This window comes from Watersipora subatra, chromosome 2, assembly GCF_963576615.1.
Source record: "Watersipora subatra chromosome 2, tzWatSuba1.1, whole genome shotgun sequence".
Taxonomy (NCBI): domain Eukaryota; kingdom Metazoa; phylum Bryozoa; class Gymnolaemata; order Cheilostomatida; family Watersiporidae; genus Watersipora; species Watersipora subatra.
Genome location: NC_088709.1, coordinates 11,373,358 through 11,399,739, shown reverse-complemented (window position 1 = coordinate 11,399,739; position 26,382 = coordinate 11,373,358). Strand labels below are relative to the sequence as shown.

The 26,382-nt window shown below is 35.0% G+C and overlaps 1 protein-coding gene across 4 annotated transcripts; it reads right to left on the bottom strand.

The window, feature by feature from the left end:
* Nucleotides 1-279: 279 nt before the first annotated feature.
* LOC137387343 (prolyl 3-hydroxylase 1-like) lies at nucleotides 280-26,313 on the bottom strand. Of its 4 annotated transcripts, XR_010977895.1 has the most exons (15): nucleotides 25,859-26,313; nucleotides 25,168-25,320; nucleotides 24,651-24,837; nucleotides 22,130-22,255; nucleotides 20,481-20,617; nucleotides 17,585-17,680; nucleotides 14,421-14,471; nucleotides 9,668-9,766; nucleotides 6,747-6,839; nucleotides 6,371-6,442; nucleotides 5,179-5,323; nucleotides 5,050-5,078; nucleotides 3,731-3,845; nucleotides 1,608-1,680; nucleotides 829-968 (listed from the first exon to the last, which is right to left on the bottom strand). XR_010977895.1 is itself a non-coding variant. In XM_068073733.1 (14 exons), the coding sequence occupies exons 1-14, from the start codon at nucleotides 26,255-26,257 to the stop codon at nucleotides 774-776; spliced, it is 1,941 nt and encodes a 646-aa protein (XP_067929834.1). In that variant the 5' UTR covers nucleotides 26,258-26,313; the 3' UTR covers nucleotides 280-773. The 4 variants fall into 4 exon arrangements, 3 of the variants coding, with proteins under 3 accessions (XP_067929834.1, XP_067929835.1, XP_067929836.1); XM_068073733.1 differs by lacking the exon at nucleotides 5,050-5,078 and having other exon boundaries at nucleotides 280-968; XM_068073734.1 differs by lacking the exons at nucleotides 5,050-5,078; nucleotides 6,371-6,442 and having other exon boundaries at nucleotides 280-968.
* Between the last annotated feature and the right edge of the window lie 69 nt (nucleotides 26,314-26,382).

Genomic DNA, 26,382 nt, shown 5'->3' with positions numbered 1-26,382 from the left:
AGTCATATGAGGCAGTTATTACTTCTATAATCTCCTATAAAATATATGCCAGCGCCAAAACCAGATGTGCTTTAAGAAAATGTGATAGTTTTCGACTATATATTTTTAGATAAATCTATATAATACCATTTTTTATTCTATTTGTTCTAGCTTTATAACACATATAGTAATTATTCTCTCATATTTTTTGAAGCTCAAAACTTGGTCTTGTTTGTATTTAATTTCAATTAATAAAGAATATTTTTAATAAAAATATTGCTACATAATACAATTGGGAGATATCTGTCAAATCGTGTATTTGCTAACTAGTTTGAAATTGGTAAACGGTTGAACAACCACAAAAAAAACAATATCCAATCAGATCAAAAGCATGAGTCAGTGTGAGAACAAAAGCACCTTGTATAAGAGTTTCTGAATGTCTGTGCTGTTCATCAGGGAGTAAAATGTCTAGAACAGCAATAAAACTGGCTAAAATGGAATTACAATAAAATAATAATTGTTATATAGAATTAAACATGTTTGCAAAAAACTTTTACAGTGGCAACATAAATGCCAGCGACCATAAACTTTGTCCACCAATATAGAAAGTTCACCCGGGCAACTCTAAGAGTGAAATATTAAAATGCTCACATGAAAGCTGTACAGCTAGATACAGAGCCTGACTGATCTGTAATGAAGCCAAACAAACACAAATGATGAGCCCTACATAGTGATAGCTACAATGCTAAAATGTTACATTAAAATTTAGTGAACTAATTGTAGCTTATTCCACTCTAGAGCTCATCACGGATGGCCTTTTTGTCTTTTAGCAGATTAAGTGCATTGATTCTGGAAAGTTCCATGAAGTCTGGGTTGAGAGTGAACCAAACCGCAACAGCGCATCTTCGACCAGATTGAACAGCTTTGACACCATGGAAGTCTCCGGCATTAAATGCAACCAAGCGACCACACTTTGGTTTCACGCTAGCCTACAAAGCAGTGGTACTCATGGGTAGGTTTAGAGTCCGCAACACATTATGATATTGCGATCACGAATGTTCTACAAAACAGGATTTCATACGTTACTGTGTTGCCCAATGTTACTGTGAACCGCCAACCCACCTATAGGACATTGAACAAGTGCCAACAGATTAAATGGAATGAAATCCACGAAGGTATAGACTGGCACCTCAAATTGGTAGTAGAACTGCCACTTGTGTATATATATATATATATATATATATATATATATATAATGGGTTCGTTTATTCACCTGCTTATGCACCAATTATTCATACTTCAAAATTTTAGAATAGCTGTGCACATACTTATTATTGGCGCTTTATTGGCCCATCTGATGGTCTTTCATGGCTAGACCGGCACAGTACAAACATGAATAAAAAATGATCAGATAGAACAACTCCAAATTTAATAAGAATGATCAGATAGAACAACTCCAAATTTAATAAGAATAAAGAATGACCGAATAGAACATTCGTATGAATATGAACATTTATTTATGTGTTCTTCAGTCAGCATGAGTTTTTTATGAGCACAAATACAAACATTTTTACTTCTCTTAGTGAGTCAAATACACACACTTTAAAAATTCTTTAAACAACCCTTACCTGCTCATGTAGACTTTTGTCTGTGAAGAAAAACTCACCTCCTTCGAAGTCATCATTCAGGTAAAGGATTCCACTGAAACAGAAGTACCATGGAGAGCCAAGTGCACCTTTTATAACAATACTGGCTAGGCCATCAAATTAAAGGGTTAGTTTTACTGACAGAGAACAGTCTGAGAAGCACAAGAGTTATTAGGTTAGTCAGGTTCACTTCAAAACAGGCAAAGGACTAGGTGTTACCTTAGATAGTGCTTACACCAGTGATATATGGTGCAAGGTTTTGTGTTTTACCTTTGTGCTAAGTAGTAAGAAAAGTCAAACACTACTACCAGCTCACTTAAAAATAAGTAGCAAGCATAGACCTATTAGCTATATTTAATAGGTCTATGGTGGCAAGCTAAAATATGGAATGGAAATATAAACAACAGACGCCTGTTATAAAATTATCCATCATTACAATACAGACCAACGTATATTAGAAAAATAATAGTTTCAGTAATCTTCCTTTCCTTGTCTTAAAAAAAATTTCTTTTCTTACTTTTCTCACAAATACTTTGTCCAATATTACTGTTTTTCTTTTTCAACCAAAATAATTGATGACAAAAATTTACGAAATTGTAACCAATGGTTTGTAACAAAAGCTGTATATCTATAAGAAAATGTATTACTTAATTTTGCAGATATTAAAAACGGCTTGACAGTACCGCGATATTGGGCACAGCCGTAGTATCATCAATAAAATCTTTAAAAAAATAATAACAGTAACATATGGCAAACCATCGGTCACTATATACTTCGATCTTGTAAATTCGAATAATTATTTTTATAATTAAATCTTATAATGATCTTATAAAATCGAACAATTATTCTTATAATTAAATATTGTAATAATCTTATAAGAATTGTTAGGAATATATCATCGTCATTCCCTTTACTTTCACTGCTTTTGACATCAGTTGGAATACCAAAGTACTCATTATACGTGTCCAAAATGTCAGAGTTGTTTTTAAAATCGGCAAAAAAACGATTACTTTTATCGGACGCCATTTTTCACTACTTCCTGTTTAGCATAGCAACGATTTTAAGAGGTTTTTCCAAAGGTTAAAGACTTCTATTGGCTAAACTGACTTTAGATTCAGAAAGATCACTCTTTGATTGGTCCAGATGCACGTGTTGCAAAAATCGTTACCAATATTATAAATTTAGTTAGTGTAACTTCAAAGTCGAATAACTCAACTTCGTGATTTGCGACTTAACCATGGTTTCTGTGATCTCGACCCAAATGTTTGCCTCGAGATGCGAGACAAATTTGAAATACGAAGCGGGTATGTGAGAGGTCGCTTACGAAAACAGTCTGAAAAAGGTTTCAAAAGGCCAACAAGGTGTGAAGGCGAAAGCGAGGCAAAAATATCAAGCCAGAAGAACAAAAATATTTAAATGAAATTAAAATTAAGTTTAGTGTAAGACTTATTATTAATTTGGTGCATAGTAAGCTTAACTCATACAAATTAAATTCAAAGTTTATGTTACGTAGTGTCACAAAAGTGTAGCGTACTGAACGTGTCATCCTGAACTCTCTCTCACACTAGCATTAACCACTTCCACCTGTCTCAAAGGGTAAGAACTCTACCGCTCCATACAGTACTGTTCATAATAGTATTACATTTAATAGCAGATCATAACAACTAAATATGCATTCGTTACTTAGTGAGCGTAGGTAGTGGATCGAAACAAATAGAAAAGCATTTTCCCATTGTAATATCTTGTTTATAGGTAGTTTTTAGAAGATGGCAACATATTAATTTGTATTTAGTGATTTTATATAAGAAAAAGTGATTTGAGATATGAGAGAATTGACATACGGGCTTGGTAAAAGATCGCATTAAGCTCGTATGTCGAGGTATGACTGGTACCTGCAGGTGGAGTAGGTAAAAGAATATTTAAATAAAGTATAAACATGACTGAGAATCAAAAATAGTCAAAATGCATCTGATATCAGATGATGAAATGCTCCTTACGCAGATTTAGTTGAAGGTTGGTCAGCAGCTGTGTTTGAAAAATCTATGCCTAACGCTATCCAAACAATTGTTATAACATTGAAGTTAAATTGGTCTAGCCTCAGGTACCTGTAGTCTCTCTGGGCATACGCTGGAGGGACTTTGTTGCACAGTCCATTCTCCTGTATGATGCAATTGTCAGAGTGAATAGGATGGCTAAGATCATCTCTGACAGCACCAGCATCTACAGACAAGGTTATTTTTAAATTCTCACAACCATGTGAAGCTATAGGCAACGACTACATGTCACCAGAGTTTGAGCAATACTCCCAGTAGTCAGATGTACAGATAAGAGCTAGTAGCGTTTGGCATAGAATTCTGCAGTTGCAGTAGGAATGGTAGGAGGATCAATCACAAACCAGCCAATCACAAACCAGCCAATAAGAGATGATAAAAGATGAACAGCTTAGAGAGTGAACAGCCACACTAGCATTAGAAATTGTTGCCATCAACCAATTACTGGACATAAACAATTCCACTACTCAACTGTGTTGTTAGGGTAACAACTGCTCACTCGCGTTTAGTCTAACCAGGAATGAAGAGCAAACAAGTTGTCTATTCATCGCAACGCCAAAGGCCTTGATCTCCTCTCAGCAAGCATGACGCCAGAAGCTATAGCTATGAGTCCAGTAACTGGTGATTGATGAAATCAAATCAGCAGATAAGTTTTGAGAAATCTTTATTTTCGGCTGACAAAAAAAATTTTCTAAAAACTTCCCCATTATGTTTATGCAATTCGCAGACCATTGTTAAATCATGACAATTATTCAGAGCATGTTGAGGGCAATGTTGGAGTTTCAGACAAAACTCAGTTTTATATTCCAAACATAGATATAAACTCCATCATTTTCTGTGACGCGCTAACAGCCAATAGTAGTGAATTCTATAATCAGTTTAGATGAGTTGAAGTGCTAGCTTGAGATGAAAACTGGTTATAAAAAAACTGGTAAGAAAGTAGCAGTGAATTACGGACCTGTGTACAGGCAGCTTTAGTAAAGTAAAGCGTGATTCCCATATCGATCGCACGACCCCGGCGGTAGTTTGCGCAGCAAAACGCTTGCGACGCTAGGCTCGGCAGCTTCTGTTCCCATATAAAGCTACATCACTAATAATCGCATAAAATGTTTACTCGCCATGCCGTTTGGATAATGGTGACCTTCACCTGTACGGTGCATTTCGGGATGGTTTTGCCTGCGACTTTTCGCAAAAGTTGAACAGCGCTAAACTCTTGCGTTGACGCCGGAAACTACCGGCGGTACTCGTCGTGCAGGTTAAAATTTCACCGCAATAGCCTGCGGTACTGCCGCCGGTGCTTTGCAACGTATATGGGAACCAGGCTTAAAGCATCATTTTTGTTACTCAAGGTTAATAAAGCTGAGCAGACTCACCCGATGGAATAACATCTCGACACTGTTTGCTACGCAGAATGCTTTGTTTTATAACACAATAGTCCAGATGAGTGTTAGGATAAAGTAATGAAACCAAGCAAACCTTACCTACAGCAGTACGACACTTACCTACAGCAGTGCGACATACGAGGTGAGTAAAGTCAAAGTACAACTGGTGTAGGTTAAAATACAGTTGTGTGTACTCCCGAGTTCTTTCACTTAGCTCAAGGTATAAACTCAATAATGAAGAGCTGAACAAGCCTCCTTCCACCAGCTGAAAATCACCAAGAATTGTTCTAGAATGTCTCGAAGGTCTCAACAATGGCAGAGATATTGTTAAACACAAGGCAACATAAGCAAAAGTTGATAACAAAGACTTGGCTTTTGTAGCGCATCACTGCTTTAGAGCTAAAGCCCTACCCAGAAACAACACATTTCCCATTATAAGTAATAACTCTAAAACTGCAATCCTTGTTTAGCACATTTTTGAAATGAATCCAACTTTGTCATTGTGCGAATGTGTGTGCTTGCCAGTCTGTTAATCTGCGTAAAAGATACCACATGTATTTTCACATTTTCTGCTGAATTTGTGCAAACTTCACGCATGTGCTCTGTGCCTGCCACCAGGTCGTAAAAAATAGTTGGTTTCAAAACTAGATCTGGTTCCGGAGATTTCTTACACATTCATCTGATCAGATACTCATAAATACATCTTTGCTACCACTGCCATCAATGAATGAGTTCTTAGAATGTTGCTGTAAAACAAGTCTAGCAACTTGGGTTAAATATCTACACATGTGCTGCATACTATCTGATTGAAAGTGGAAGCTAAATGAGTTACTGTTTACGTTAGTACCCCACATAACGTCGCGTGAGTGGCACACAATCATGGCTACATAAAGGTAAAGCTTCTCATGACATCACTGTTTATCGTTATTAAAAAGGCAAAACCAATAGACACTTGCGCACCAGTGAGACTTGAAAGCATGATATTCATCTTAAGCTACAAGGAACTATTCGAAAAACCTGTATTTCAGGGTCAGCAACAAAATTAATGTTTCAATTGGTATTTTGACTGAGTTGGATATTTAAAAAAAAACATAACAGCCAGCAAATCAGGGAACACAAAACAAAAAACCGCATACGTAAATATTTATACCTAATTATTCTTTTTGCAAAGTAGCATCTTATGAAAGCATTCAAGGAACAAGCAGCTAAACAATGCTGTATCTGTCTGGAACAGCAGCAGATTTGTCATGTTTAAGGAATGACAGGTATACTGTGAGGAGAGAGACAATTATGATCCAAAACCATCACTTACTTGCTGAGTTTCGTTAACTTGAATTCCAAGAAGGACTTCGTGCTCTGTAAAGGGCTTCACCACGAGTCCTGCCTGATTAATTAATGTGCCGCGTTTGATTTTGAGTAATAATGTGTTAATTTTTAGGTTAGAATAACAGTTAAAGGAGGGAATCAAATGTGGGGAGAACAAAATAAATTTTTAATTGACAGTGAGTACAGAATTGGCAACATGCAAACACTGAAGGACAATTCTTATCATGCTTTCAATAAACAAGTTTTCAGCAAAATATTGGATTGAAATTTTTTTAGGGTAATTAGAAGTTTATTAAGGCTGCTCCATTTTGTATCCAATTTATGAATCGCCAGGCTTAATCGAGCTCTGTTTATTGACAAACCTCAATGGCTGTGTCTACAGAGATTCCTTGAAAATTTTCGCGTAGAGTGTGGGGGTTCTTTTCTGTGTAACCGTCCCCGACATTTCCATAGACCTGTCATGAGGCATCATGCAATGACATACTATAAAACAATTGGGAGATCTAGTATTAGCAGTTATAGTGTTAACCGTATACATTCTTGCTCATGCGCGTAAGGTTTAAAAGCAAAAACTTGCAAAAGTTATTAAATGTAAGAGTTGTTTCTACCATAAAAAGAAAACAATTACACCTACAGCAGATAAATTGCTGTACATACTAAGTCCTGTTTATGAAAACCAACCTAATTTTTACTACTCTAAAGGGAACGAATAAGAAGTGGGAAGTGTCTTGAAAGAGGAATGATACAAGTTTTAAAGGAGGTTGGGTTCTGGATAAAATGCAGAGGGCATGTAACCTTAAATGATCACAACAAACTGGAGTGGACAAATCTCAAAATTGTGCTAAATCAAATGAGCATACCATAAAACTTCTATTTGAACAACACCTCCATTTAATCGTCACTCTAAGAGAAGGGTTGAAAAATAGAGTACCTCACTTTAATTGAATGCCACCTCTATTTTACCACCACTTTGACATTCTTTGATTTTTACGAACACATAATAGCAAGTGTTCATTAAAAAACACAAAATCGTAGTAATAATGATTTGATTACATCAATAACAATTAATTCTTTCATTGCTTCTGTTCGTATCAAAGTCCGTTTTCCAACTCCAAAGCTTTTTGGTTTGTTCAATAAAGCTTGAAAAAAACACCGAAGAAATAATTAACAACTGCATCAGGTTATGGCAATTCCTTGTTTAATGCGGTCTTGACACTTCGACGTATATAAAAAGCGGCTTACATTCACGATGGTTAATGAATGACTAGTTTTAGGCTAAAAGTTGCGCTAAGTGATGCTGCCATAAGTTTATCATTTGCGCAAGATGCAACTCGTAAAAGTTTTGCTCTGCTCAAAAAATTGTTTGTACGCTAATATCGACTAGTTCAGCAGTGCAGAAGAAGAGTTGAGATCAGTAAACATTGTGGAAGGTATTGAAAAGCCAGAAGATGTTCGTTTGATCAACAGCAACAATCAGAAAGCAACTGGCCGAGCAAGCGATGCAAGTATTTTGGTTTCAAAAGCGCTAATTTTGGTTTCCACATGTAATATAAGTGTGGTTCATTAATGTCACATGTTAATGAATATATATTTTTCATGAATTTGTATAATATATTTATAGCATTAGATCAGTTATCATTATATAATTTTAAAATTTGTACATTTATAGCATATTATTTGATCGCATCCTTGGAGTTATCTTACAACGGCTTACAATGAGTCGTCGCTCATAACTCCTTTTCTATTGCATATAAAAAACAAGTTCTGGCTGCAAATTAATAAATTTATCAATGAGTGCAATGGGCTTTTATGCAACATTGTTAGATATAGTTATAAAATGAAAATATACCTTTAAATTTAGAATAAAATAAAAAAATCAAAAGCACCAACAAGGGCACAGGGCCATAGGCTATAATATCATCGCAGGTTAATTGCAAGTAATAAATATTAACTGGTAGATATATTTCTCAGCCCCTCAATGCATATTTATTAAGAGATTTTTGACAAGTTGTAGGTAAGTTAGCAATTGAATCCAAAAGGGTTAATGTCGCTCCGCCGGAAAGGGAGGGCAAAATATGCGGTAGGCAACATTCACATCCCAAATTTTCCAAATAGGCTAAATTATCTTCCCAAAATTTTGACGAGCCATTAGAAAAATACAACACCAGCCTCTATATGAACGCACCCTCTATTTGACCCCACTAGAGGCGCAAAGTTGAAAAATAGAGCGCCATGGCGTTCAATTAGAGGTTTTACAGTAGATATATCTACTGTATATTTAGATAAATATGTATACATATATAAACACAATATAATTTATATATATGTATACAATAAACTCAGAATGTAGGGTATATTACTGCACAATTTCTAAAAATCCCACTACTTGATAGTTTATAGTGTTTTTCGTCATCGCTTAACATTTCTGTTGCCTGGAAAAGACTGTTTCAGTTGTGTTAGTAATAAAATGATAAATCTTTATTGAAGGTGATCAAAATAATATAACAAAGAACTATCTTCAACCTCATTACCATTTTTCTACTCAATTTTCATTTTTCGCACATTTTTTTCAAAAAGGAGGGTTATCTTCTTTCCTTACAATAAACTCTTTAAACAATTTAAACAATCATTGCTGGAACAACACAAACGAATCTACTTTAATAACAACAAAGAATATAAAAAAATTCAATAAAATGCCACTAAAATGACTTGGTTAGATTTATTTATGAACAATTCGTTATTAAAATAGTTTTTCTTGCCATTGACAGGAAGCTCGCTCGTCTTTTTGTGAGAATTCAGCATTAACCGCTAGCCAATCATTAGTGCTGATGGTTAGTAGAGAGGAAGTATTGCAAGACAAACTGTAACAAGTGTTAGAAGTGTTAGTCATCAATTGCACAAGTTGCTGACAAAGGAATCACCTCTGAAGAAGAGACAAGGAGTCAAAGAAGGTTAGCAATAGTTAAGTTAGGTATAAGTTAACAAACACGAGAGGAATGACTAAGAGAGAATATCATTTCTGAGAAGTAAGCATGAACAATTGACTTCGTGATATACCAGCCCCGCAATACAGCTGCCACAACTTAGCGAGTATCAACCTGAAGGAGTCCACGTGCCTCGTGTCTACTGAAAATTATGAAAACCGCTTAGAGAATGAATAGAAAGGAAACATGAATCACTACAGTTCACTCGACCAAGTTCGTATGAAGACAATAAACACAAGTATACATTTCAAAGATTAGTTGAATCAAACAGTACTGACCAAAAGCGGATGTCAACTCACCTTGCACATCTCAATCAGTGATTCACACTCCTGCTGGGTGGCAAATCCATCTGCAACAAATCTCTCAGGACCACCTAAAATTTCTCCAGTAGCATTCACCTGTTAAGAGATGTCTACATCAGAAAGAATGCTCAAAAACCAACAACTAAATGTAAGGTATAACACGCGTTCTTATGATGTCATCAATTTTGAATTAAACATTCAAATTCAATAAAAATAAGTTGAAAACATGTTCTGGAAAGACAATTGAAAACATTATCTTACAGTAGCAGAACCACCTTCATGATATGTCTCCATTAGAACTAGACTATTTTGGGAGGTAATACTAAAAAGTTGACTCAGATCCATTTAGAAATTAGTGTTGTTTCTTATTCATATTGTTGCTGTGAGACAATGCAGCTAAACCACTATGCAAAACAAAGTTTCGAGATCAGGCTAGGCGACCACACAGCGAGATCACGCTGCAAGACCAAGGTTGACCAAACAGGAAATTATGCCTTCTTCGAATCAAAGCTAAGCCACAGAGTAAAAGCCATTGATAATATTTCTAGCTAAATGGCTATTCAAGAAAATCAATCTGCAGACCTCACAAACAACTGCTAGCTTATATATAGAGTTGAAATATACTATCGACCACTGACTATCAAACATCGTAATAATTTTAACTGTTTGACACTGTTCACATGAGCGCAGAGGGCATGTATTTAAGGCGAAGTGATGGCTTAGTGGCTAACATTGTTAGTTAAAACTGAATGCGGTCACAAAAGGTTTAAACAAAAACCTGTTCTTTGGGGAATTCTCATTCAGTTCATTCATTAAACTTTCATCCCAAGTTATTGATAAAACATCAACATCGCCTACCAGTCTTTAAAAAGTAGAGTTCTTAGAAACTTTATCAGCTATACTGCAGCTCAAAGGGATAGAGAAGTGGTGGCAGGTGTCACCACTGGGTGGCAGATGTCACAAACAATGTTATAATGTAATATCATCCAGAATGACCGATGAAATATCCATAGAGGTTACTACTAGGATTATAACCAGAACTATTATATGGAAAATAAGGAATTCTATTCATTACCTGATTTATCATGGAATGATCACCTTTTTTTCAATACTTCATTTTTATTTTTAATGGAAAAAGTCCATAAAGCAAGAATATAAATCAATTAATACATAATATAATAAACATATACTATAAATATACTATATTAATTATTAATACAATATATGATATAAACATGACATACATATGTATTTATATACGTATATGCTATGTAGCCTACATGTATATACTATATATTTTTATTTGCATATCTATTATTTATACTTGTATACACAAGTGGTTCTTCTTGAAAACGGGCTCACTTAGCGACAACTCAAGAGTTAGGAAGGAATATTAAAAATTGAGAAATTTGTCAAGAATATGCTTAAAGCAGATAAATGAAAATACATAAGTATATATATATATACATAATTATGTATATATTTCTCAAAACTATTAAACTAGCCATGAATGTATAGATATTACACATGTACATTGTACGCTAGCCATGATGCTGTTTATATGCACTTACGATAGTGGGTGTTACCTATTATCTGCCATAGTTGAAACATTATAAAAATGACCTATGTACTATACATGTATCTACTATATATGTATGTTCTGTACATGTATTTACTATATGTATGTACTATACGTGTATGTACTATATATGTATGTACTATATATGTACTATATACAGTCAAACATGGATAACTCGCCCACGGATAGCTCGAACACATGGTTAACTCGAACGGTTTCTTTGGTCCGTTCCCACGTAATGATAAATTGCTATAGATAACTCGAACTCAACACTGTTGACTCGAACTGTTTTTTGTCCAACGACTACCAAAACGGTTGTTATCGCTTTAGAAAATCACTTTATTCCAAGCCATAGAGGTAAACCTCAACTTTTCGTAGTTCATAAGCGTCGTTATTACCACCATCGGCAAAATATTTTTGTCAACGACTTTTCTAAAGGTTTGGTGAAATTTGATTTATACCAAACATCCGCTTAGCGATCGCCCTTCGGAAGCAAGGAAAGTGGTATTCGTTAAGAGCAACACTCCGAGGCAGTTCAATTAGAAGTTTTACGAGGTTTTACGGTACATTGTATATCACTCTATCACTTACGCTTTTTGAATGGATACTTATTGAACGTACATGTATTCTGTGTTTAGGTCAAACGATGAATAGTTTTCCGACGTTGATTCCGTGTTGAATCAACGTCGGGATGTTGAATGTTTAAAACGTCTTAAAATTGTTGTAATTAAACGTATATGTTGTCTTAGCTAAAAAAACTATTCATCGTTTGATCTAAACACAGAATACGTGTGTACATTCAATAAGTATCCATTCAAAAAGCGTGAGTGATATACAATGTACCGTAAAACCTCGTAAAACTTCTAATTGAACTGCCTCGGAGTGTTGCTCTTAACGAATCCCAGGTAAAGTAATCTTTGCATAAACTTCAAGAAAAATTGGCAAAATTGATCGTGGGTAAAACGCTCAAAAGAAAAAGATGTCTTTTCTTTTGAGCATTTCAACAACGATCAAGTTTTGCCAATGTCAATCTAAAAACGTCCTGGCAATAACATCACCTCAAAAAACAAACCAATCTCAAGTGATAGAAAAATCTCTATACTTTTTGATAAAAACGTTTTAAACTTTACATTAGAAGCATTTAATTCGAAACAAGCCATTTGTGCTTTTGATTTATATTATAGTTTGTATATGTACATGTATCTACTAATAAATAAGTAAATACATGGACTTGTGACAGTGCTCTGATAACTTGAACGCTCTGATAATTCGAACACTTTCGCTCGGTCCCGTGAAGTTCGAGTTATCCATGTTTGACTGTATGTATGTACTATATATATGCAACAGAGGCTCGAAGGGTGAGAGGTTCCTTTAACAGCGGAGTCACTTAAAGGTTTTCTTGCAACAAAATTCACATTACAGTTATTTAATATCAAAAGGTTCACCATGTCTTACTCTGCTGTGTTGTAGGTGCAAAATATGTGGAAATGTGATAACAAGCTCTTAAAAGCTCAAAAACGAACAGCTCATCGCAGCCATCGCGAAAACGTCGTAGATTAGAATCCCTTTCCAAAACGGCTCAAATGGGACGTAGCTGAACAAGATGGCTTCTGTTTACACTTTCATGCAACCTAATATGTCGAAATATTTTCACAAATATACTTCCCGCATTCAATAAAACCATGTCTATTGTCCTTACGCGTCTATTTCATCATCATCATAATGCTGTCATTTTGAGCGCTGATATCTCAAAACCAACCATAAAAATTCGTTTAACTTTTTAACCTTAGCTCGAATACGTGCATGTCATCCTCTGATAAACATGACAAGCCTGTTGGTTACCTGTAATAGTAAAAAAATGCTGCAGAAATTATTCGCGCTGTTTGGCAGAAAGTATGGGTCACATGATCAGATTACGACTAGATGATTAGACCAAGCCGTAATGAAACTGTAAAGTAGCGAGCATCTATATTTAATAAGGGCTTTCCGGTAGAACCCGAAGTGTTTGTAATAAACTAGTGCTACGAGAAGTTTTATATTGAGCGTTTTAGCGGCCTTTCAATTCCCGTGAGAACATCACATGTCAAAACAATAACCAAATTGCTTGAGTACGTCAGAGAAATAAACTGATTCCAACCTACGGCGTTTTCGTGATGGCGGCGGATTAACTGTTCGTTTTTGAGCTTTTATGAGCTTGTAATCACATTTCCACTAATTTTGCACTTACAACACAGCAGAGCAAGACTTGGTGAATTTTTTGATAGCAAATAACTGTAATGTGAATTTTGTTGCAAGTCAACCTTTAACAACAGGGTCCTCAGAAGGTACCTTTATCAACATACATGTAAGTGAGGACTGCCTGTATACCATATATATATACGTGAGTATGGGCATCTATCAAGCTGTGAAACAGCAGCCATTTTAATACTTACATGATATAGTACAACAACAATTTTAGATGCTCTCATGTGTGCTATTCTCAACTGGTACTTTCTCTCGACTGTGATATAGGAAACTGGCAACCATAAAATTCACTATTATCACAGATATATATTTCTTTCTATGTCAATACATTGCAAAATAGACACCCTCTAGAAAGTAAATTGACGATGCTCTTATATATGTAATACATTTTAGGCTACCAAATGTATAAGCTCATAAGGCTACCCTATAAAAGGTGCCACATCTGAAAATATTGGAAAAAGTCATGCTTTTGAGCAATAGTAAGAAATGTTCATGTCGGGGATTTTAAAAAATGGGCAGCAAAAATAGAACTCAGCAACTCAACTCTACACACCTGCTTTGTTGATACAGAATGAATTCTATAGCTTCACATGTTCTATTTTGACATCCACTTTTGTGTATGAGTTATCACAGTATCTTAAAATCTCAACTATGTGATACTGTACCACCGATTCCTACCAGAATATCTGGCGATACCGCATTGAAATTTTAGCACAAGGTTATATGACACGATTTCAAGTCAAACATTGTCAGATTGTGGTCAAAGAAGTGCAAGAAGAGTTTCTATGCAACTTGACTATATCAGTTAGCCAATCAAATGCAACTTGACTATATCAGCTAGCCAATCAAAGCATCTGGCTAAGAAATCTGATCACTTCAGAAAGCTACATGTACTTCTCATAAGAGAAGAGCCTAGTTTATTCTCACCTCTATGTTTCCTCCATGAAACTCTTCTAGTAGATGCTTTCTATCTTTCCTCTAAAGCAAAAGGGTTTAACATTTTAGATCGAGCGGTTCAAGTCAATCAAGGCCTCCATAAGTAATTTAAAGTTGAGTACAGAAGGAAAATAAGGCTATTATTAAACTGTCAAGGTTATAGTCTAAAGTTTACGAAAGCGGAATTAGAAAACCTTAATGGACATTGGCTAAAGACAGTTCTATCAATCAGAATGCAGTTTATTGATCAGACCGAGAGACAGTCTGGGTTATTCCTGGTCTATTAATCTTTATAATTAAACCGATTTGATGATTAAGCGTGAATAAGTGACACACGGTGTGAATCAACGCAGCGAATAGATATTTATCTCTAGGGATAAATTCCCATGGATATTAAACACTCGGTATAAAGTGTCATAACATCTATTAAGGGAAACAATTAATAGATCTCGTCGACCGCGTATTACAATAGCTGGAGTGATACGTACCCAGCTAGCTATAAAGGATAGTTACCGCGAAAGCTTGCCTTCAATTATCTGTACATAAAAATCTATGCTTGACTCTATTCAACATAAGCTGGCAGCTGTTGGTAATATTAACTTATAACAATAGAAGTTGTTATCTTATAACTAAATGTAATGCGAACAATCAGGAATGTTGCAAGTCGTGATGTTTGTATTCAAACCCTGCCGTTTATGGGAATATGTTCGCAAACAAACAATTGTCTAGCGCACAAGCCTATGTAAGGCTTGACTACAAGGAGTGCGCTTGTCGATAGCTGACACAATGGGAATACGGAAACTTTTCAGCGTTTCATTTGCAGGGCTATCTCTAATACTATTGTGAGGGGTCCATTATTACCCACTTTAAAAATGAACTCACACAAAACTTTCGTAGATTTTATCAAATAATTCTGGTATATTTCTATCATTTGGGATTGTTTTTGATATTTGAGGTGATCTGACTGCCAAGGCGTTTCAAGATTAAAATCGACAAAACTTGATCACTGTTAAAATGCTCAGATCAAGCGAAAGTGCGATTATGAAGCCTATAGTTGCAAAGACACCGACGTAATAGAGACGAGGAACGCTACAAATTGAATGCAATATCCGATATCAACTATCAAAACGATGACAATTAGTGATGTCATGTCACACGTATTTTTCTTCTGAGGGTTTTAGCCACGATCAAGCTTTGTCGATTTCATTTTTGAAACATTTTGGCAGTCAGATCACCTCAAACATCAAAAACAATCGCAAATGATAGAAAAATACTGATACTTTATAATAAAATTTACCGTACTTTTCGGACTATTACCCACTACTTTTTCTGATGATTTGAGCCATGCGGCTTATATAAGGGTGTGGCTATTCTGTGGCTTTTTCTTTCACCGCTGGGGCGCATTAACTAGAATCTCCGGTTAGTGCGCCTCTAGCAGTGACAGAAAATAAGAAACAATGTCTAACAGTACGGCTCCGTTAGGCTCTAGGTTAAAAAGCGTCGATTAATACAAAACAGTGCCGTTAGGCACTGTTCCGTTTTAAACAGCAAAGTTGCTGCCACATTAAAAAGCACCGCCCTGGTTTGATTCTGCGGCCTATGTATTGTTTTATTATCGGTTTTTGGAAAATAAAGCAGATGCAGCTTATATAGGGGTGCGGTTTATAGTCCGAAAAGTACGGTACTTAAGTTTTGTTTAAGTTCATCTTCAAACCATTTCTAGTTACTCTAGATAATGACAAGACTGAAAACAGTTTCCTTCGAAACAGATGTTACCAATTTCGAAATCTTTGAAAACAACCACGCCGAAAATGTGAGATATTTTGCAGTTTCAGGCACATATACAATGATACATATTTCAATATTGGAAACTTTCATGCGGGTTTAGACCTACATGTACAGCAATTAGAGTAGCCTGAGGTTCACAGATTGGAGCAATTGCAACAAATGGGATGAGGAGAGCTAATGTGGACTCCAATATTTAGGCAATAACTCTAAGATTGCAAGGGAAGAAAATATTTTTGTAATTAAATTTTGGGCTGTGTTGAGACCCCTAGTAATGGCCATGTCTCTTCCAAATATGAGAGCTAAAGATTAGAATTACCTACCAGTTAGCATTAATAAAGGTTATTGGCTTAAATTACCAGCTTGCATCATATAGAATATGATCAACTTATATTCCATATGTCCTTTTACTCTAGGATTAAGTTTCTGGGTTAGCAATCAAGATAGAGAATAGACAGACTCGCTCACAGTACATCACAAAAACATTTGTGACCATTCGCCAAGTTATTTCTAACCAGGTGAACATTCCACTCCTAGATGGGTATAACATTAAACTAATAACCTACAAACACAAAAAATGATGCGCTGTGAATACGAGACTATCTTCATCATCTACTGACTATCGCGATGGTAATTCCACCCTTCTCGTGAGTAGAATGCAACATTAATATTATGATATATAAATTTATATTATAACATTGATATTATATTATATATATCATCTATATTATATTAAATGCAACAAATTACTACTTTGAATGAAAACATTTACTAGAAGTTGAGTTCACAACATAAAAGTTCCTATCTATACAATCATTTCAAATAACGATAGCTAACTTCATTACGAGGGACGAGAGAAGGAAAGAGACACATAAATACACGAGATTTGAAGAGAGAGAACAATAACTTATGAAAAAACATAAAAAAGGCAGTGAAAATGGAAAAGGGACGTTAAAAAGTTTTATGCGCAAGCATGAAAAGTAGTCGAGGGGAGAATGCATAAGATAACCTGAAGGAAGAGGAAAGATGCAAAATGCAGTAGATAGAAGACAGTATGTATAAATAGACAAAAGTAGAGTGCGCAGAAAGATGCATAGAGAACCAAAGGACAAGCGAGTAGAAGCTACAGATACAAATAAACGGAGAGCGCGGGAGATTATTACCTTTTCATAAAAGACGGCTATGTAAAGGAGAGAGTGCATTGAGATAAACGAGTTGAGATTCGAGGATGCAAAAGTACGTGAGAAAAGAGAGTATATAAGTATCTTTCAAGACTTATGAGAGGGAGGTGAGAAAAATGTCTAAAGCTTGAAAATAGAGTAACGTGATGAGCTAAAAGGAAAAGAAGATGAAAGAGGGCGTTAACCCACCGAGATACCATCAGAGTGCTGAGATATATACTCAGTGTCGAGATAGTTCATCAGTCGATCCAAGCTATCAATAATCTCTTTGTGTCGCATTTCCCTCTGCAAAATAGAAATACAGCATGCAAGTCATACACATAAATAGTGTGCATCTGACTATTGATGGTTGCCTATATATAAATTTTTTTTTTAAATATGATATCATATTTAAAATCTACTACTTCCAATATATAATTATATTGGAAGTAGTAGCACAAGTAGAAGCAAGTGGCTTGCCACTTGGGGAGCCAAAACCAAACTTTCAACCAAACAAAGTTATTACCAAACATTCAGCAACTAATTCTATGAATACAAATCCAATATTAAAAAGTATTTTTTCAATCTATATAATTATATAAATCTCAGTGTTTGTCTTTTTGTTAAACCCTGTGTCCAGTTGTAGCGATTAAAGTCTAGCTATGAAAAGTCCGCATGGCATAGGATTTGGACCTTCAGAACAACAGGCGGCAAACTTAACCATTAAGCTACACAAAATACAATGGATTCATTGGGCAAATAGTCATAACATTGGTTAAGATACTCACATTTACAGCTATTGCGTGGGGTTAATAACTGGCACTGTTGACCGTTACGCGTAAATATTGTTAAGCTGGCCCAAAACACAGGTATTGTTTTAGTAAAGATTTTAGCAAAGATTTTAGTAAATACTTTAGTAAAGATCTAGCTTACCAGGTAAGTTACTTAAATTCATTAGGTAACTATTTTATTACTCGTACAACGCTGTGCATTAACGTCAGCTAGCCTTTGCTATAATAAGAGCTGTGTCAGTCTGTTCAGTGTCACTCTCTAAGAGAGTGAGTAAAAAGATTGCACCAGACAGGAATCTAACACAGATATTTAAATTTTCAGTCGAGCATGCGACCAACTGCACCGCTGGACCACCATGCTGCACTGGGGATTAATTATGGTCGTATTGATTACACATGATGATCTCTCAGGACGCAGCTCACATACAGCAGCAATAAAAGAGAATGGTATTGTTCTTCTGCTCAACCATAAACAAAACTCATGACACTAATGTTCCATAGACATATCATCTGATGATAAATCGCTAAGATCAAGTAGCCAGAATATGCCGTTTGAACTTTTATGTGTACAGCGCAGCGTATCACCATTACGAATTTCAGAACTTTTGTGTAATTAATAAAAATCAAGCAAATATGATTTCTAAACCCACAAAAAATACAGTTAAAATTCGTATTCAATATTAAAATTATTGCATGCTAAGCTTATAAAGTGAAAAGCTCTACTGTTAGAATAAATAGATAACCAATAGAGAATTAGAACCTATCAATTATAATCATCAACAAAGACACCTTACAACAGTCTGAAATCTCGAAAAATTTAACCTAAGAAAGTTAGTTTAAAGTTTGTTACCTGTTTTATCAAATGTCATGATGTTAGGCTCTAAGCCATGAATGAATGAACAGGTTATAAAAGCGTCAAAGCACAAATACAAAATATATCTAAAAATATGTATAAAATATATATATATATATATATATATATATATATGTAAATCTTAAATATTTGTAATGTCCTTGACAGCCCAAGGATAGGGACTGTTTCAATAAACCTGTCAAAATGAAAGAAACTTCAACTATTCATGACACAGTTTAGTTTAGACTTTAATTATTTACTTTCACATGTCACTATAGCTCAGAGAACTTCGTGTCTTGAGTGCTGCAGTTTGAGACGTTATTAAGAGGTCAATAGAGGTAATTAGGAGGTCAATAGTTAAATGACAGTTAATCAATAAGGTGTCACATATCTATCTTAATCAACTCTGTCTGTTTGTTATGAGTATTGAAATCAATAATAATGATCAGCCTTAAATTGAAGGAATTATTAAGAGCAGGACCAAAGGCTAAGACTTAAAATCTAAGTTGTGAGGAGAGAAAGTGGTGAGCTGTTCCATCTAGAAGTAGTTAAAGGTTTAACTCATCGGTTGCAAATTCTTATGCTTAAAACTTCAAAACCGTTTTAAATTTTTATTCTATTTTGGACAGCGTGATAAAGTTTACGTATTGACCAGATCAGAAAACCAAACTGGGCTTGGCTCAAAAGTTAGCAACAGGCATTCTTAGAAAATAAATTGCTGTAACGTAGAGTCAGATTTGCACTCGCTAATAATAAGTAATCAAATGAAACTCGCCCAAAAAGGATTATTATCTTAAGGAAACATCACCAATCCTCATATTTCCTATTTAATTTTCATAGAATGTCATTGTCGGCTGCTGAACAACATGAATAAACCGATAAGGAAAAACAAGTGACCAATGCATTTCCTAGATACATTGGACCTAAATGACGGTGTTTGGTGCAAGCCTGTTGGCATTAACTACCCTCAAACAGAGCTCTCAATATCAAAATCTTCAGCTCAGTTGTGTTGATTCATCTATCCACTCACTCATCTATGACTTGACAACTGAAAATTGCTGATATAAACATAACGCTGTCGCCTAACATCCTTCTTGCTCAAAGCCCCATACTTTTTCTCTCACAAACCTCTTCTCATTCAGCTTTAGTCTCAAATTCCTTCTATACATATGTTATACTTCTTGCTCTTCACTGATCTCTCCTTATCCATCTTTCTCCTTCAACCTCTTATCATGTATTCCTCAGCAGAGTAAATCTAACTACGTGAGTAAGTCTGTTCCTCTGCAACTCCTATAACTCACCTTTTGTACACAACTTAATACTTACATATCAGTAGGTTTTATCCAATTCTACTTCTATTGACTTTAACATTGTGAGCGTCTTGTTCTGACAAGGTACAGTACTGTCTTTAAATGTTAAATATTAACATGAATTACCATTATAATTCGACCGTCCCACTCACCTCTGGCGGTATAAAAAGCTCATCCGACACCTGCATAGTTTCCATCAGGTACTTCTTGTTCCTCAACATGTCAGCATCCCATGGGTGGTGGAGGAGAAAGGCGGCAGCATAAGCAGCTCCTTGCGAGTAATCACCAACTGAAGATAGCCGATAGGGTATAAGAAGAAATGTCTGTAGTACACAGGCGTGTGTAGCTAATATTTGCAATAAACCAACATAGGAACAGGGCTAAACAAAAAACCTTTTGAGTGTTGGTAATAACTTAATATTCTTCTATTTGGGAATATAGAATTATCATATTGGGACTATTTTAAAAAATAAAACACCATAAACTTTTGATATGGAACACTACAACAGAAACTCTACTTACAAAAGACTACTTACAAAATTTACAAGTTACGAAACGGCTTTTTGTGGAAATGTTGCTCCAACTTACGAAGAATGTTTCTCAATACAAAAGGCTGAAAGACCTTTCATATTTTTGCACGGTTGTTTTGTTACATTGGTTTGTGTCATATTTTGGCCCGTTTGTTTTCCATGGGTGCAGGCGATGCACCTCACTCAGTAGTTCCATTTGCTAGTGAAAATCAGTAAATGACAAGTGTTTGCTTTCGTTCGTGCTTTAGCCTGTATTTCTAACTTTTCATAGCTTTTATTTACCATTCTCCCCTCCTACCATCTACCATCCTCACCCTCCTCTTAGTCTAGTCAGCCAATGTCAACGGTAAACAAACATACTGTTATTTCTCTGCTCATTCTTCTTTCCATGTGTACTTTTTTAATTTATACATTTATCATGCAGTAATATAGTCCAAACATATATTTGTTACAGGTTTTAACCGCTATTTATAATTTATAGAAATATTACGTCCGAATTTTGTGGGAGTTTCGAACGGATTAGAGCATTCATATAGTCAAACGTCTTCCTACTTACAAAATGTTCTACTTACTTCAACTAATGAAGTTCCTAAGTAGATGTTCTACTTTGTTACCAAATACTAATGGCATAATCCACAAAGCAAATCAAAGCAGCCATCAAGTAGAGAGTCGGCATTGTGTCAGCGTCGAATAAAACGCTTGACCTTGACGAATACGCTTGACGAATAAAACGACCTTGATACTTCAATGGAGACCTTATTATTCCTGAACACAGCACTCCTATGCAGCGAGAGTTTTACTTGATATTTAAAAAAATAGCATACAATATAACATGAGTTCATAAATCTTCTATCAAAAAGTTTGCACCCCTTTTCTTGAATGCTTTTGCGATATATATAAGTTAGCAGAATAGCTCAGAAGCCTCCACACCACATCCCATGAGTTAAACGCAAAAGTTTCTACACAAGCATGGCGCTAGTCATAAGGCCATTGATTATTTCCAACTTGTTTATTATTTATTTAGTTTTTCAAGAAACCAGGAAAGTGTCTAAGAATGTATGAATGCAATCGGAAACATAAAACATAGACTATTTTGTAAAAGGCCGGTTACTCACCCTTTGACAGAAACTTGTCATCTAATTTATCGAATTTCCTTGTTTGGATTAGTAGCAAAATCACCAAGTGGAAAGGTTCAAACACAAAAAAAATCATGTTAGTTTCAGGGCCAAAGGCAGACTCACAAAAATAATCAAATGACAGGAATAACCTACGTTTGGTATATGAATACTGCAGGTGATGATACATATTAGTGAGAATGTCCTTCACTATCTGCAAGTCTAGTTTGGAGAGTCTAGCTCTGCACCCATGCTTACACCGTACCATTTTCTCCATCTGATCTGCAATTACAGGAGTTCAATGACTTCTCTACAGTGCGTAGCATATCATACATTCATTCGTAGCATATCATACTGATAGCATTCACTTTTTTGTGGTTGTTGAAATCGAAAATCCTTAGAAATCCCCAAAAAGATTCATTCTTTTTATTTTAAATAGTTCAAACATGTTCTGCATTAATATTGCTTCTTTAGCTACACCGGGCTAAATGTCAATTCCACAAAGTTGACAGCCCCTGGATAGCCATATTGGATATTACAGAGATTACACACATAAATAATTTATAAAGGTGCGATTTATGTATAACCTCAAAAAGCAGCAAATGAAGGCAACATTGTTAGAGAGGTTCTGACAATTGTAAGCATTTGAAAAACTAGAAATAAACTTGAATACAGTAGTTTTGGAATTGCATATCATTCTATTGGTTCTAAGATACCTGTTAGATGTAATACAACGTCTCATTTTTGAGATTTTTATCAAATCTTTTTATAGCTATTAAAAACCAGAAACTAATACATGTTCTGCCGGTTAAAATGCAAAACTTTTTCATAACACAGCAATTCGTAGTCTGTTTACTTTTAGATATTCCAAAACTAGTGTTCTTTTTTGCTAAGAGAGTAGACGTTTCCCAGTCATCTAGAGTCCCTGTCTCAGGGAATATATCAGGGGTTACATTTTCAGATGGGCGACTAGAAAAACTAGAAATGGTGCCTGACCTGAATGTGGATTCCGAAGACATAATTTAAATAGATGCTTTCTTTACATAGCGATGGCATATCTGCTTGCATCCATATACACATTCAAGAAAAATGGAAGAGCGCAATTAAATGTCATGCTATTTTATGTAAGCGATAATTAATAATTTTGGTACAGAAATGTACATCGACATGCAACAAGTTGAACCGATCATAACTTTAATAAGATCAGAGTCCATCTGTCCATTCCGTGTCACACCAAAAGCGTTAGGAAAAAAATTGCCTCACACAGGCATTGAACTCAAGTACTCCAATTTGCAGTCCGGCGCTCTAACCACTACATCATTCCACTATCTTGCCATTGCATGAATTATGCATTACGATTACTCAATACCATCTCTTAAGGTGCACAGGACTGCCAAGCGTACTACTGATATAAAACAAAGTGTAAAGTAAAAGTTAAGCAAATGCAGCAGCATAGATTTACTAGATTCCAGTATAAAAAATACTAAAGAATAAAGTAAGCTGGTAATCTAGTAACACATAATAATAATGCACACATTTTAATTGGCAATCTAACAATAAAAAAATTGACGCATATTTATGGCAAATAACATTTTACCAATGACTATTTTATTCATGTTTATTAATAATATAAAAACATAAATAAATAAATATAAATAATATAAATATATATAATATAAAATATTTTAAAAGCTTACCTAACACCAAATGTGAAGATATGAAATTCTATTGTTTCTAAGATATGCGTGTGCCCCAATTATGAGGAAATATTAACCAACTGGTTCTAACTAGTTTCCAACTAGTTATAGCGAGTAGCTGAGTAATCCCCAAATATAATGCTTACTCAAGTATAATACTCCCCTCCAAATCCCCTAAAATCGCGTGTTTAACTCAAACACTAAAGGTGAAGTTTAAAGGGTATGTGAAGGAGGAATGAACTAGAAAAATAATGTGACTTTACTGAGTTTGGTGAGCGTGTGTGCGTTCGTGTGTTACAACTGTGCAACAGTTTTGCATTTCAAGAATAATTATGGGTATATTGCCAAAAGAAGGTTAGTGCAACCCATGTTGTATTTTATTTTCGTGTTCTAATTGTATTTTTTTGCTAGTCTACAACTGAACATCATTGACAGTTATTGTCAATTAGTTCAATAAACTTTGATTTATCCAACACACCTTTTGTTCAGTTATTGCGTCTGAAAATGCTAAAAGCCTTATATTTGAACATTCACCGAAATTCACATATTAATTGGTGCTGTGTCTCATTATCCGATGCATCTCATCGCCCAAAAAATATGAAACATGGCAGATTTTTTGACTCCTGCAAATTCCCTCCCTGTGTTATACTGATTGATAAAATACCACCAAAGTATTAATAAAAAAAATTTTATAATTTGATTTCCTCTGACACAAAATTGATTTTGCAAATTGTGATTTCTCACATACTCCTGTGAGAAATGTGAAATGAGAAATGCTCCCTCGAATTTTCATATTTAAATTTGGGATGAAAAAGGGAGCATTATACCTGGGTTATTACAGTAACTTATCTAGGTAAGTTTTGAAAAAAATTATTGATGATCAGACTAAAAAAGAAGCAACGAAGAAATCTAAAACTTATTTGAAAGCATGGGGTGATTTGAAATAAAATTTTTAAAACAAATGCGACAAGCTTTCTCACCAGCAATAGCACCCGCAACACTGTGGTTCTCATCATAATCAGAAGTGTAGGCCTGGTATCCAGCCTCACAAAGCAGAGAGCAGTTATTATATGACAGATGGTAGTTATTTAATGCAGCAAGCATAGATTTAGCCTGTTCAAACCACTTCCCACCTTCATATAAATCCACACCTTGTTTATACAGTGTCTACAATAGTAAAACAACTGGAGGAATTTAAATGTAACCAAAAACAGCTTAGTTGAAGAATTATAGCATCATTACTTTGCTTGAATACTAAACTATTGTAACAGAAATAGAAAAATCAAACAACAACAAAAACGAAACTTTCCTTTGCTAACAATTGTTTGAAGGAAACGATTCCTTTGGGCACAAAAACCTTCTAAAAACTTTAGTTAATGTGATTTGTAAAAAGATTGCCAAATCAGATTTCTTTAAAAGAAACTGCTAAAGTGGCAGAAGTTTGTTTTTTATTAACATTTAACAAGCAGACAACCTTAGATAAATATTTTTACCTACCTCATATTCGCCTGCTTCCAAATCAATAAAGTGGTCCCTTCCAACATGCAGAACATTCTTGTAATTTTTCAAGTTATTTCGCATATACTCATGAGTTGGATTCACAACTAGGAATGTTGTCGCAGCTGCTGCCCCTTTCGAGGATTCACCAAGCTAAATTAAATGAAAGTATCTAAAACTACCAGTTGCATAAAATGCAGTTTACAGTAGCCTAAATCAGGCCTACTTTTTCACTTTTTCCATTTTTATCATTTTTCAAAAACTCTCCGAATGCAGTTTTAACAAAATTATAACTTCTAATTAGCTTAGTAAGGTTTTAATCCTTTTTATTTTTAGTTTCCAAACTTATTTCTTTTTGCATTTAGATTTCAGTAATATAGTAACATAAAAATCTGTCTACTATGTTTTATAAACAGTATGAGAATGAATAAATGTGAACTTTATATGTCAATCACATTTATAAATGACCAATAGTTGCAAATAATAAAATAAACCTATCAAATTAGTTTGTAAACCTAAAAAACTATTATGCTTAAAATACTTCAAGCTGCCACACAAATAGTTGAGACTTCTTTGAAAAACATGGTGCCAAACTAATAAAAATGGTTGCTGTCTTCAATTGATAGTCTAACAATTTGCTCCCTCTAGTAAGGCAAACTATTATTTTGATATAAATTAAAAAATTGCCAACCTTAAAGTAACAAATCTGTATGTAATCATATGGCTCCCGTCGCAAAAGACTAGAGTAATACTTTAAAGTGGTAGGCTTGCATTGACTAATACAACTGGTTTGGAGCAAGCTTGAGCTATATTGTGCAACAAGAATGTCAGGAGATGTAAATTGTTCCGCTATGTGACAAGAAGCATGACAGTTTGCCAGTTCAATTTGGTGCTGATTAAAAAGGAGCATTGCAGTCGATCCATGCTTTACGCAAGCGTTCCATTGGTCATCATAATACGCATCTTTCATCAGCGTGTACTCTAGGTCGCATTCAGTCTTCTCAATGACCGGTTGATCTGCATTGAAACTAACAACTGAACACAAAAATATCTCGTTAACAGAGATGATCACCGCAAGAAAAAACTTCATGGTTTACAGTACAGCTTGCTTATTTGCGCCACATCATGTAAAACATTGCCGATAAATTCGAAACATATGTTCAGTTAGTCAAAACTCTAACTTTAGTTAGGGGCCTCACGTAAGGTAACGTTCTT